The sequence below is a fragment of the Aphelocoma coerulescens genome, chromosome 3 (genome assembly GCF_041296385.1).
Source record: "Aphelocoma coerulescens isolate FSJ_1873_10779 chromosome 3, UR_Acoe_1.0, whole genome shotgun sequence".
Taxonomy (NCBI): Eukaryota; Metazoa; Chordata; class Aves; order Passeriformes; family Corvidae; genus Aphelocoma; species Aphelocoma coerulescens.
The window spans coordinates 29619412-29631161 of NC_091016.1; the positions used below are offsets into that span (position 1 = coordinate 29619412).

Sequence of the window (11750 nt, forward strand, 5' to 3'; positions counted from 1 at the left end):
AGTCCCTCACCCTCTTCTGCAAGGACCTGAGCCTCCAGTTGTTTCAGGAGGCAGACACAGACCACCATACAGAAAGATGAGCCTGGTGGGCTATTCCACAGGGAAAGCACCACTGCAGGAGGTAGCAGTAAATGGACTGACCTTGAGCAGACAGACTATTTATTGTCCTGCTGCAGTCCCAGTATGACAGAATAAATGCTCTCCACAGTAAACTGGAGAATGATGCTGGATTAATTGAGAAGAATTACTAGCCACAGAAAATGAGTTACTTTTCAAATTCAGTATCTCTCTGCTTTGGGGTTTTTTTGGAGTTTGGGGCTTTCTGCTCATGCATACTTCTGAGTGTATACAGACCACCCATCTGTGGCTCCTGTTCACACTCCCTGCATTCCTCAGCAAGGGGAATTTAAGCAATAAAAGTCAAAACATTTGCCTACCTGGCCTTTCAGCTGTAGCTGGTGAAAAAGCTTTGCATACTCTGCACCACTTCTGCAAACCCAAAGAACTGAAATCCACTTTCCCTGGGGTGTAATCCTATCCTGGCAGTGAATTCAAGAGAGCAACAGGCCAACTACAGCCCCAAAAGCAATTGCTTTCACATGATTACTGCCCTGGAGTTTTATCTAACCTTCCACACCTGACCCAAGGCCCCTTGGAAAGCCTCTCACCCAGCATAGTAAATTTGGTCTGGTCTTAGAGCCACAGGTGCTTTGCTTCGTGCTGTCTAAAGCCCAGAAAGTGAAGGTCTCCCCCTAACACCCCTCAGGCCCAGGGCTGGTTCATGTTCAACTCCCTGAGCAGACCGGCTGGCCGGGTACTCCTCGTCTTAGCAGCCTTAAGCTGAGCAGGATTAGCTGCTGCAAAGGCACTCGGCACCCAGCCACGGCTGTGTTTACATTAGAGAAAATGGACCTCACAGAGACAGTTTGCAAACACCACAAGACGAACTTTTGTAAACTCCCTTGGTTTAGTCATCTTTCCCCATCTGTCAGAGAAGTTTAAGTGAGACTGAAAAAACACAGGAAATTACTGTGTATTCCAAGTAGTCGTGACTGAGCGGCTTGGCTGTTACATGGGATGCCTTGTGGAAGATTTGCATCTCCTAACATTTCCAGCAGGATCCTTTGCAATGCTTCCCTGGCTACTATATTTTAGCAGGCTCTGCACACCCTGCCAGGAAAAGCCTCTGGGGTGCTTTGTGCAGCTGTGGAAAAGCTCATACCAGTACTGAGGAGCCCAAATGGTGACCTCCAGAAAGCAAGGGCAGCCCCTGTCTTAGAGGTTGCAAAGCAAGGGATGGACCATGTAAAAGGTCAGGTCCCTTTGGGAGGCCTCCATGTTAGAGTTACATTTGCTGAATACAACACAAGATGAAATCCTTTACCTCAGAGTGGTCTAAACCTTCCCCTGATGTGACTGACTGGTTTGGGTTTTGGGGGTTTTTTTGCGCTAAAACTTAAGAAACTTCTTTTGTTAAGGTTCCTGGCATGAATAAGCAGCCATTGCATTTGCTACACCTCTGGCTACGGCTTTAGCTCAAGAAGGCAATGAAAGGACATAAGTCAAATGCAGGCTAGAAATCACCTTCACATCTCTGCTTCAGTCATAGCTCTCTAATCACCAGATCACTCTGTAGTGGCAATGTGAGCTACCAGCAGCTGGAAAAGTCATTTAAGTGTGGGGGGTCACAACTGGCACAAGCCTCCAGAGGGACCACAGAGCAGCCAAGATACACTGCACCCTGGTTACTTTGTTTAAGCTCCCCTTTAGCTCACGCTGTGGCTCTGAACCAGCTCCCTGCTTCCCCTGCACAAACCCAAAGGGTGGTGGCACCCACTGCAGCACCCTGGCAGCATGTCATGGTCATCATGATGGTAGGACACAAAAGGACAGATGGTAGATGAGGGGTGTAAAAAGAGGATGGAGGGCACGCAGAAAGATGAAATATGAAAAAAGTCTCTACCACAGCTTTGCTTAGGGGCGTAACACCTTCAGGACTGAAAGAAGCACTTCATTTCTTCAGCTCAGGCTGTGTCTGTTCTCCCTGCGGAACCAGCTGCTCTGCTGGCACTGCACATCACTGCCAGCTGAGGCTGTCTGAGTGCTGAGGATGCTTAAGTAACCATGTTAAGCTGTTTCAAGAGATTAGCTAATACAGTAAAAAGAGCAAAATTTTACCAAAAGTAGTGAGTATATATGAAGCACAATGATATTATGCCACGGGCTTTGAAAAAGAAACACGGTTTTTTAAACTCAAATGAACTGTGCATTTCCAAAGGAAATGTATTACCTGGATCCCGACGATAAAAGGACCCTTCTGTTCCTAACGACAGCAAAATTGATGTGACAACAGAAACATCTTTTCTGTTGCTGTTTGGCATGTGCTGAAAGGCACAGTACTTTATAGTCTTACACTCTAGGAGCAAAGTGTCTTACGATAGAGAGAAAAACAATCTTCCTAGAGAAGCTCTTCTGTCCCGTTCTTCCTGGCAGGTAAGCCAGGATCAAGTTCAGGAGCATTCATTTAGCAGTTATGTGTGGGACGTATGGATGAAAGGCATAAGTATAATCTTGTAAAAGAATTATTTCTTGAAAATTTTTGATACCAGCAAAATATCCTTAGCACTGGAGTGTGCAGTGAGGAAAAGGCCTATCAGGCTTACAGTCTTCACATGCCATAGATCAAATCCAATTTAAACCAGGAAGTCCACTCAGTCTAGCCCAGGCTGGAAATCCTATCAATGTCTATTGCATTTCTGACAATGGGACAAGGGCCTTTCCACCTCCCTTTCTTAATGTGGAATACCTCTGTCTCTTCTGAGGCTAACAGGATAACTCGGTGGACTCCTGAGTCCAATACATCTACTTTCACTAATTGCTATTATTTTATGAGGCAAGGTCCAGAGAAAGGAATAAAACCCCACTTATCCATAGGCCAACTTTCATTAGATGACATTTCCTCTCTTACAGACCCTGATGACAATAAGACTGTCCAGAGCTGTAACAGGTTAATTTCCAGATGTCCCTGGAACTAAAGAAACCATTAGAGTAGACAAAGATCTGCTGATCCATCACTTCAGCCTGTGCAAATTCAACTGAGAAGCCTCTGCAACAGGTTACATGTGCAGGCTTGTTCTGGAGCACCAAGCAGCCCTTTAGGGTCAAAAAGCTTTCAGCCCCCCCAAAAGTGTTAGCTGATTTGTGGTTTGGGCAGCATTTGGCCAGGTGTTTTCCTTGGCTGTACGTGCAAGTCTACAGAGAATCTGTTGCTTCTCAGTGCACCTTCAGACTGTCCTAAATGCTCCCAAAACCCTGGCAAGGCTGAGCTCCCTCACAGACCCAGCCTGAGGTGCATAGTCAACAGCTGTGTAACCTCTTGAGCAGGGAGCAGCTTGATTAAATGGTGTTTTCTTGGGTGAGGGAGGAGAACATAGGGGAAAGGACCCAGTAGCCATTGGAGATATAAAATTAAAATGAATTTTGGTCATTTTTAATAAATATATATCAAGGAAATTTCACTTTACTACAACAACACATTAGTATACAAGCATCTAATATTTAAGCTTAAAACATCAAGCGTTTATCAAATATTGGAAAAGAGCAGACATTACTAGACTATCTGGATATAACACAAGAAAAATCAGGTTTTTTAAAAAATTGGTCCTTGTGGACAAATGTCTAAATGATGATCCTACTCATACACTGTATGAATGAGATCTATATTTAATATTATTATTATTATTAATAATAAAAAAGCTTCTGTCTTGGAGAAATCAGGTGGGACTTGTACTTTCTTTATTTGTCATTTTTCACAACGATAACCCTTACAAACATACCAGCTTACACTCACCTGACTTCATAAAGGTTATCATTGATTTAAATCCTGCTGTGTTTGTGGTCACCTTGGCTCGGGGGGGGGCTTTCTCCTGTGACCACAGGGCTTTCTGCGAAAGACCGTACAGTTTACAAATGTATTTTTCTACCCAAAATAACCACGGCCCTACAGGACTCCAGCTGAACCCATGAAACCCAAAGCAAAAGGTCTCAAACCCTTGGCACCTGTCAGTGCCAAGCCTGGGGCTGTGTCCCCCTGGGGACACTCCTGCCCTGCATCGAGCTGGCCGCTCCCCCAGCACAGAGGTGACTTTCACCCTTTGGGCAAGAAGCAAGCAGAGATGTCACTTGAGTGCAAGGTGCTGTGGGAACAGGCAGCTATTTATGAGTCAGCTGTGGCCTGGATGTGGCTATTTTCCTGAGCACATCCTGCCAGTTGTTATGGGGACTGTGGGAACTAATTAATTTGGTGGATCTAAGACTCACTCTTGGTTCAACCCCAACTAGTGTCTTCTGGGCATTTTACACAGCACACTTTTGCAATCGATCTACCTAGGGATGACGAAATGTTGTCCTCAGCCACTGAAATCTCAGCTCATTTCTCCAAAATGTTCTTTTTTAAAATTAAACCCCTTACATTCATTCAGATAAAACTGTGTTTATCGCCACATTATTAATTAACATTGTGCTTTTTGCCTTCTTGTCTTTTTCTAAATCAACAGCAAAAGTCATAAAAAACTCCCGCATGCTTTTGCAATCTAAAAGAGAGAAATTATGTGAAACAGAATAAAGTATAAAACATGCCACTGGTTCATGAACTTCATTATACGAAGAAGAAAAAAAAGAGCCCCAGCAACAGACAGTTGCCATAGAAACACTCAAGCATCGAATGCTTGTTTACAAGAGACATCTCTCTATTGTTTCTTAAATCCCTTCCTAAGGATGGCAAATCAAAAAGCAATTGAGCATCAAAAAGGAAGAACAGAGATGTTTGAATAGGAAGTGGAACTCAGTACTTCAAAGGTTAAAGGTTTCTAATAATATTGATCCACCCTGTGGGTTTCTTTTTTAATCTCTGTTTAGGTTAAATCCCTGCTGTATCAGATTCATACTTAATTTTCACGCTGGCAAAAATTAAGACAAAAAGTAAGGCACCAAAAAAAAACCTGCCCTGTGTAACAACAAGCCTCATTAGTTATTACAGCCGAGGTGAAAACATGCAAGTACTTGAGCTGCATGTTTGATTCTGATTAAGATTCCATAAACAGGTTATTTCTTTATGCTATGTCCTATTTTGTCAGTTGAACAAGATGCTGAATACAGGAATTCAAGAGTATCAGTACAAAACGTAAGGATGGTTTATTCCCAATCCATGAAGACAGTCCTTTGTCAGAACGAATACTGAGTTACAAGGAGCCTATCATCCTTGCTGGTAGCATCAATTTGTTTACCAGACTTCTAATTCCTTGGTAAACATAATGGAGGTTCTTCTTAATTAATGGCAGACTTCTTGGGGGCGGGGATATGTAAAACGATATGTTTTCCCCATCTGGCTGATTGGCATTTTCAGCAAGGAAAGCTCCACCATGGCTGCACAGACTACAGTGCTCAGCAGAAATGCAACCGTGTTCTTTCTGAAGTCTCCACATGTATAAATAGCCACTGATGCGGATGGCAGAGACACTTTACGCAATCTGCTCTCCAGTCTTTTAGGTCTACACGTCATGTTTGTGGCATGATTGTACCATTCGTAGAAAACTATAAAAAATCCATTCAAAATAAAAATTTGATAGAGAAAGAACATGCTGTGCATGCTTCAATAGAGCAAGAAAGATGCCTCATATTTTACTTCCTTTGTTGCAGCAGATTTTATTACTTGGTAAAGATTCCTTTTTCCTTAAGGATTTTTTCCAAGATTCACTTATGTTGCTCTTGTCATTACATCCAGTCTCAAAATAGTCATAAAATTTGCCTTTACATTCAAGAGCATGGGTGCCTCTTACAGGTTCACAGTTTAGGGCGATGCTCTCTCGCTCAGGTTCATTACCTCCCTTCTCGTCATTAAATTTTGCCTTTTCCTGATTACTGTGAGACCTGCCATTAGTGATGAATATTTCATTAGCAGGTATCTGGTCATCACTTCTGTAAGAAGGTGCACTGCCAACTTCATAATCCACCTGCTGGGAACAGCTTGGCAAAGAAATGGGAGGGGAGGAGGAGGAGGAAGAGGAGGAGGAGGAAGAAGAGGAATTACTTTCTGTGCTAGCATTAACAGAGTAGGGTAGATTTAAATAGTGACTGCCACATTCTTGATAGAAGCAGCACATGTGGAGCTTCTCATACTCCTCCTTTGCCATCCGAAGGCGTTTTCTGTATGGACAGTCCTGAGGCACAAACCACTCTTGCGGGGAGGTGCCACTGAAGGAGCAGGTGGAGAAGCACCAGTTGTTCTGCATGATGATCTCTCCATGGATTCTCTTCATGAGATTGTTGATGAGGACGGATCTCCGCAGGTAGACTTCGGGATCATCAATGAATTTCAGCTTTTCCAAAGACATGTAAAGAATATGGGCCCGCTCCTCAAACACGGAGATTGTCTGAAAATGCAAAAAACACAAGATATGGAACTGAAGGCAATCAGTTTTGTTCCAGACAAGGAGGAAGGAAATGAAGCAAAGTATTCCCTCTGTGTCACTACTTTTCTGTTCTTTTTCTGAGGCATCTAAAACTGGCTTTTCATTTTGCACATCCATGTAGCTGGGAACCTGCTTTTTCTTGCTCACAGCATTCCCCCATGTTTAGGGAGTAAGCAGCTGAGATTAGGAGGTAAGTAGCTGAGCATTACACCACAGAGGCAATTGCAGGGCATAAATCCAAGGTGGGAGAGGGAAATCCAGATGCACACATCTGGCTCTTTAATTACATTTGGGATTAGAACATAAAATTGTTGTGCAGTTTTGCTCCAGTGATGGCTAGGGGGCCTTTTTGTTGCAAATGGACCCAATCCCATCATCCCCTGTGGGGCTTCTACAAAGCTCTGAAGCCAAGCAATGGTCTTTCCTGCAGTGTCAAGGTTTGCAAGAGGCAGCCAGCAGCCATCGCCTCACACAGCAAGTGTTGGAGCATTTCATCTGCTGCCAGTGGAAGGGGCCCTCCAGCGAGGAGGTCTCCATTTGCCAGGCTCTTACACTGCCCTTGTGCATAGAAGTGCATGCAGGGAGGGAGGCAGGGAGAAACCCATCTCAAAGCATCCCAGCATCTGGAGAGCAGCTGTTGGCCTGCATACTACGCCCTGTGCTCTACAGGACCGGTGGGAACGCAGATAGGCAGGGACACGGTCAGGAAACGAAGAGAGGACAGGGAATTGCAGAAATCCTGGCTCAATGCCCACAGATTTGTTCTCCCTTCCATGGTCCTTCCAGGACTCCCTTTCTCAGCACTGGCAGCATGAGCAGGTTACTGCCCCTGGGAGGCCCCAGATCCTGCACTGTAATCGCTACCCTGGGAATCAAAATAAGAGAGGGGGCAACGCATGCTACTGTAAGCACTATTAACTATTTTTCATTTTTAGCAAGAATTTGGTTTGCGTAGGAGGAGAGCAGCACAGCACAAAGAGAGACTGCTCTAAATCCCCCCATCTGTGGCTTGATCATTCTTCCCTTTCCCACATGGTTACAGCATTTTTGCAGAGTGGAAGTCGTAGCTATGAGGACTGAAAGAGCTTAAAGCACAGCTGCTTTTCACATCCATTCAGCTCTCCTCAGCCCTGTAGCTCTTTCCACAGCCTGGTCATGTCTGCGAGGCTTAGAAGCAGCACAGTGCCTCATAAAAACAAAAATTGGCCATAATTTCATACAAGTTCACAGCCGAAGCTCTTTGTTAGAGAGAGTAATTTTCTATAATAAATGACTCATTTTAAATTATATAGGTTCATTTGCGTCCTTTATACCTGCTGCAGCAACAGTCAGTGAAGCCATAAAAGCCTGGAGCAAACCAGTAAGCCTTGAACTGGGATTCTCCTGGAGATATGTCCTGGAGGGACACCAGTAGGAACAAGTTGTCACAGGCTTCCTTCTACACATTTGCCAGCAGCCCTCTGGAGAGAGGCTCCTGGCCCTACCATCATACCCTCCATGGGACAAGTAATCTCAGAACATAACTCTTTACTGAGTGGCAGCGGTATAAACATGTAAGAAATTCAAGGAAACCTGGTGGGCATCCTCTCTCTGCCAGAGCTCAGTGCTGCAAAGTAGAAAATGTATTTGGGCTGAACAGAAGAAATTGGTGACCCGGGGTTTCTGACATGATACACCTCTACAAACAACAGCACCAAACAGTGGCTGGGTCTCGCTTACCAATACCTCTACAACTGCTTTTTACTGCTATTAGAAAAGACTAAATAACTATTCCTCCTCCCCCTCTTTGTAAGAAAATTAATCACTGATACAAAAAATCCAACAATCTTGTAAAAAAAAAAAACCTGGCTGAAAATCGGGAGAGTGATGTGACATGTGTGAGACATGCTCACAAACCAGAGCACATTTTTCAACACCCTTGGTGCTGTTTATTCACTGCTCTGGCAGCAGACTGGATACCTTCTGAAATTAACAGCGGGACAGTTTTTCACCTTCCTCGTCCAGGTACTTATTTCCAGACAGCTCTATTTGTAGCTGAAAATTCCTTCAGCTACTCTAAGGTCCTTGGGAACTGAGCTTGGCATTACTGCTTGCTTCCCCTCCACAGAAATTCCTCCCCCACTGCCAAGAGAACATGGGTAGCACTGGACCTCCATGGGCCAGGTAGGATTCAACGAGGTAAGAATGGCATCTCAAGGCATGAGCTACCCCTAAGGGCTTCACCCCAGGCATTCAGTTCCATACAGAACTGAGCCCTTAATGAAGAGGAGCATAAAATCTCACCAAAAAAGTCAGATTTCAATTTATGTATTCACTGGCCTGGGAAATGTTTGCTCTAATCTCTCCCCTGACAACTTCCATTAAAAAAAAAAATTCTTTCATTTAGTAATCTGTTCTTTGGGAGTACTAGCTTTTTAATAAACACGATTAAATACTGAAGGAACTTGTACTCGCTTTCCAAGTCATTCTTTTTTTTTTAGAACATCTGTAACCCGTGTGGGGTATATGGAACCTCTTACTATTTTCTCCCCTGGAAAAAAAGTTTTATATGAGTGGGAAATATTTTACTTATGTTCTTCCTTTCTGCTGTTCAAATGCTGCTACGGAGCTGTTTCTGTAAGCGTGACATGAACTAGCTAAGAACAAAATAATCTGAAAAAAAGAAGTTATTCTCAGCATTTCCATTTACAGTTGTTATAAATGCAGAAACGCCTTTGCTTCTTTTGCAACTGATGACAATACAACAATAAATGTGAAGAAGTGACAACTGTTTGTTTCTGAGCAAACAGCTGGATCATTCTCCTAATTTCAGCAGAGTATTTGAGCCTTCTGGAAATGGGTCAATCGAGTGTTACTAAGCATCTGAAACTCAGAGTAAAAATAATGACTATTAGAAAACATACTTTATGTGTACAGCTGCTGAGTGGTGGATGAAAATCCTCTTCTTCCACATATTTCCTTTTAAAGTATGTGATCTTGGATGTTGTTACAGGATTTGAAATTCCCCTGTAATGTGATCCTGTGGGTAATAAATCAGATATGACAAATGACATGCGGTTTGCCGGAGGTTCTCCAAACAAAATACTTTTCATTTCCCTTCGCGCTACAGGAGAACTCCGCCGCATATTTTCGCATCTATTCGCGGCGAAGAAATAAACCCTCTCCTGACTAGCGCACGGCCCGGGGGCCGGTGCGAGCGGCGGCGCGGGGAGCCGGGGCCGCCGCAGGGTGCTCGGCTGCCGGACAACTTTCCCCCCGCGCCGCTCCGCCGCTGCCGAGCGCGACGGCGCCCGGCGGCCCCCGCGCACCTGCGGCCCCGCTCGCCCGCGGGAGACCCCCCCCCTCCGCCCGCCCCGCTCCGCGGACAGACTCTGGTCCCCGCCGAGGCTGCCCGGTCCCCCCGCGGCGGAGCGGCGCGGTGCGGTGCCTACCTGCGGCGGGGGGCCCGGGGGCCGCCGGGGCCGGGGTCGGCGGGCCGGCGGGGCCGGGGCGACCGCAGCAGGGCGGCTCCCAGAGGGCGCGGTAGGCGGCGAGGTCGGCGGCTCCCTCGGCGGCGATGGGGCGGCCCAGCCGCTGCATGGGCAGCACCAGGGTCATCGCGGACGCCGGCACCTGGAAGCGAAGCAGCGCGGTGAGCGCCCGCCGCCCTCACCTGCCCCCCGCCCCGCCGCGTTCCGCCCCCAGCGGCCCCCAGCAGCCAGACCTCTGCGCACACGTATATTAAAAACATACGCTTATCGATCTCACATAGACACACGTTTGGGGGTTTCCCCCCCCCCCTCTAATGGCAGGAAAAAGAGGGGAGCCTTCTCCCACAAAGGGCGCGGGGTCCCCGGCACCGGGAGTTGGTGCGCCCTGCCCCCAGGCCGCCCCCGGACCCGCTCCCGCCGCCCCCCGGCCGCGCTCCCGCTCCCCCCGCCGCCCCTTCCCGGCCCCGGCGGCGCTCACACACCGGCACGGATCTGCTCACTGGCTTCCCATTTCCTCCCGGCGGCGGTGGCACGGCGCGCTCGGCACCGGCGGGGTGCGAGTCTGCCTGTCTGGGTGCGTGAGTCTGCGGTGCGTGTGTGTGTGTGTGAGAGAGAGAGCGCGCCCAGCAGTCCGGGATCGCGTTCCTTTCTTCTTTCTTCCCTCCCAAACGACACAGACAGCGGAGACTTAGGTAGTTGTTTCCACTAGCCGCGATCGGACTTAACTGGGTCTGCCTCCAGTCAAAACACTGCGAGACTAAGACAGAAAATTGGCTCCGGTTTCACGCCGTGAGTTGCGGTCCCATCGGAGCCAAGCACAACATCGGCGGAGCGGGCGGAATATTAAGCAGGAGCGGGGACTCCGGGGCCAGCGCCGGGCTGCGAGCTGCCTCCTGCCGCGCCAGCGGGCGGGAGGGGAGGGGAGCAGGGGGGGAAGGCGGCAAACTTTCTGCGAGGGGCGAGGGATGAGTTCATAGTCACCTACTTCTTGGCAGAGGAGCGCGGAACAATGCGCCCAGACACGGCTCGGCCCCTCCCTCTCCTTCCTCCTCCTCTCTCCAAGAAAGCGGCATGTAGTTTCCCCTCGGCGCAGCCCTCCCGGAGGAAGACGACGGCCCGAGCAGGCGGCGGGAAGGAGGGGCTGCAGGTGGGCAGGTGGAATTTCAGCAATTGTTTGTGTTAGCAGCTGAGCGCTCTCGAACAAGAGGAAAAAATAAACCGCAACAGAAGAGGGAGGAAAAATAAATCGTTCACATCTGCCAGTTGTTTTCTTAAATCCTAGCACAAGGCTGCTACTTTATTAAGAAACGGCTTCCAGCGTGCACTGTCTGTGTCTTGGATGCCTGCGTGCATGGATCTGCCCTGCCTCCTCACCGGGGCAAAAACGGGAGCTGAAGGGACAGGCAGCTGAGGTCCCCAAGCAGTTTGCCTCAGTAAAGGCCACCAGCCTCACTGCAGTCGGACTGACAGGTGCCTAAATCCCTTCCTCAGAGCCAGTTTGCTGCTAATGCACTGCATATAGCCCTCAGTCATATTCTTGCAGTAGCTCCTTAATGCCATCTCGCTTGCTTGTCATTTCTTGGACCAAGAAATGACACAGAGAATGGCAAACCACTGGACAAGCCAGTTGAAAGTTATCCCTGACATGGACAGTATATATTATTTATTCCCCACACCTTTTCTTACCAGCTGAGTACCAACACGTGGAAGGAGTGGTCAAAACAAGTGAGTCAGTCTGCTGACCTAACAGCAGGGCCAAGAAGTGGCCCAAGAACCAGCTAAAAAGTAATATATTTTGTGTCTGAAAAGA

The 11750-nt window shown here is 47.4% G+C and overlaps 2 protein-coding genes across 3 annotated transcripts in view; both read right to left on the reverse strand.

The window, feature by feature from the left end:
* Positions 1-2040, reverse strand: part of HHAT (hedgehog acyltransferase) — a 212552-nt gene extending 210512 nt beyond the window's left edge. For both annotated transcript variants that reach the window (XM_069009625.1, XM_069009622.1), the window contains exon 1: positions 438-2040. The gene's annotated coding sequence lies outside the window, so the exon portion shown is untranslated. The remainder of the gene's footprint in view (positions 1-437) is intronic.
* Positions 2041-3489: 1449 nt separating this feature from the next.
* On the reverse strand, positions 3490-11750 carry SERTAD4 (SERTA domain containing 4). Its single transcript, XM_069009627.1, has 5 exons — positions 10926-11750; positions 10423-10697; positions 9902-10082; positions 9374-9489; positions 3490-6431 (listed from the first exon to the last, which is right to left on the reverse strand). The coding sequence occupies exons 1-5, from the start codon at positions 11011-11013 to the stop codon at positions 5673-5675; spliced, it is 1419 nt and encodes a 472-aa protein (XP_068865728.1). The 5' UTR covers positions 11014-11750; the 3' UTR covers positions 3490-5672.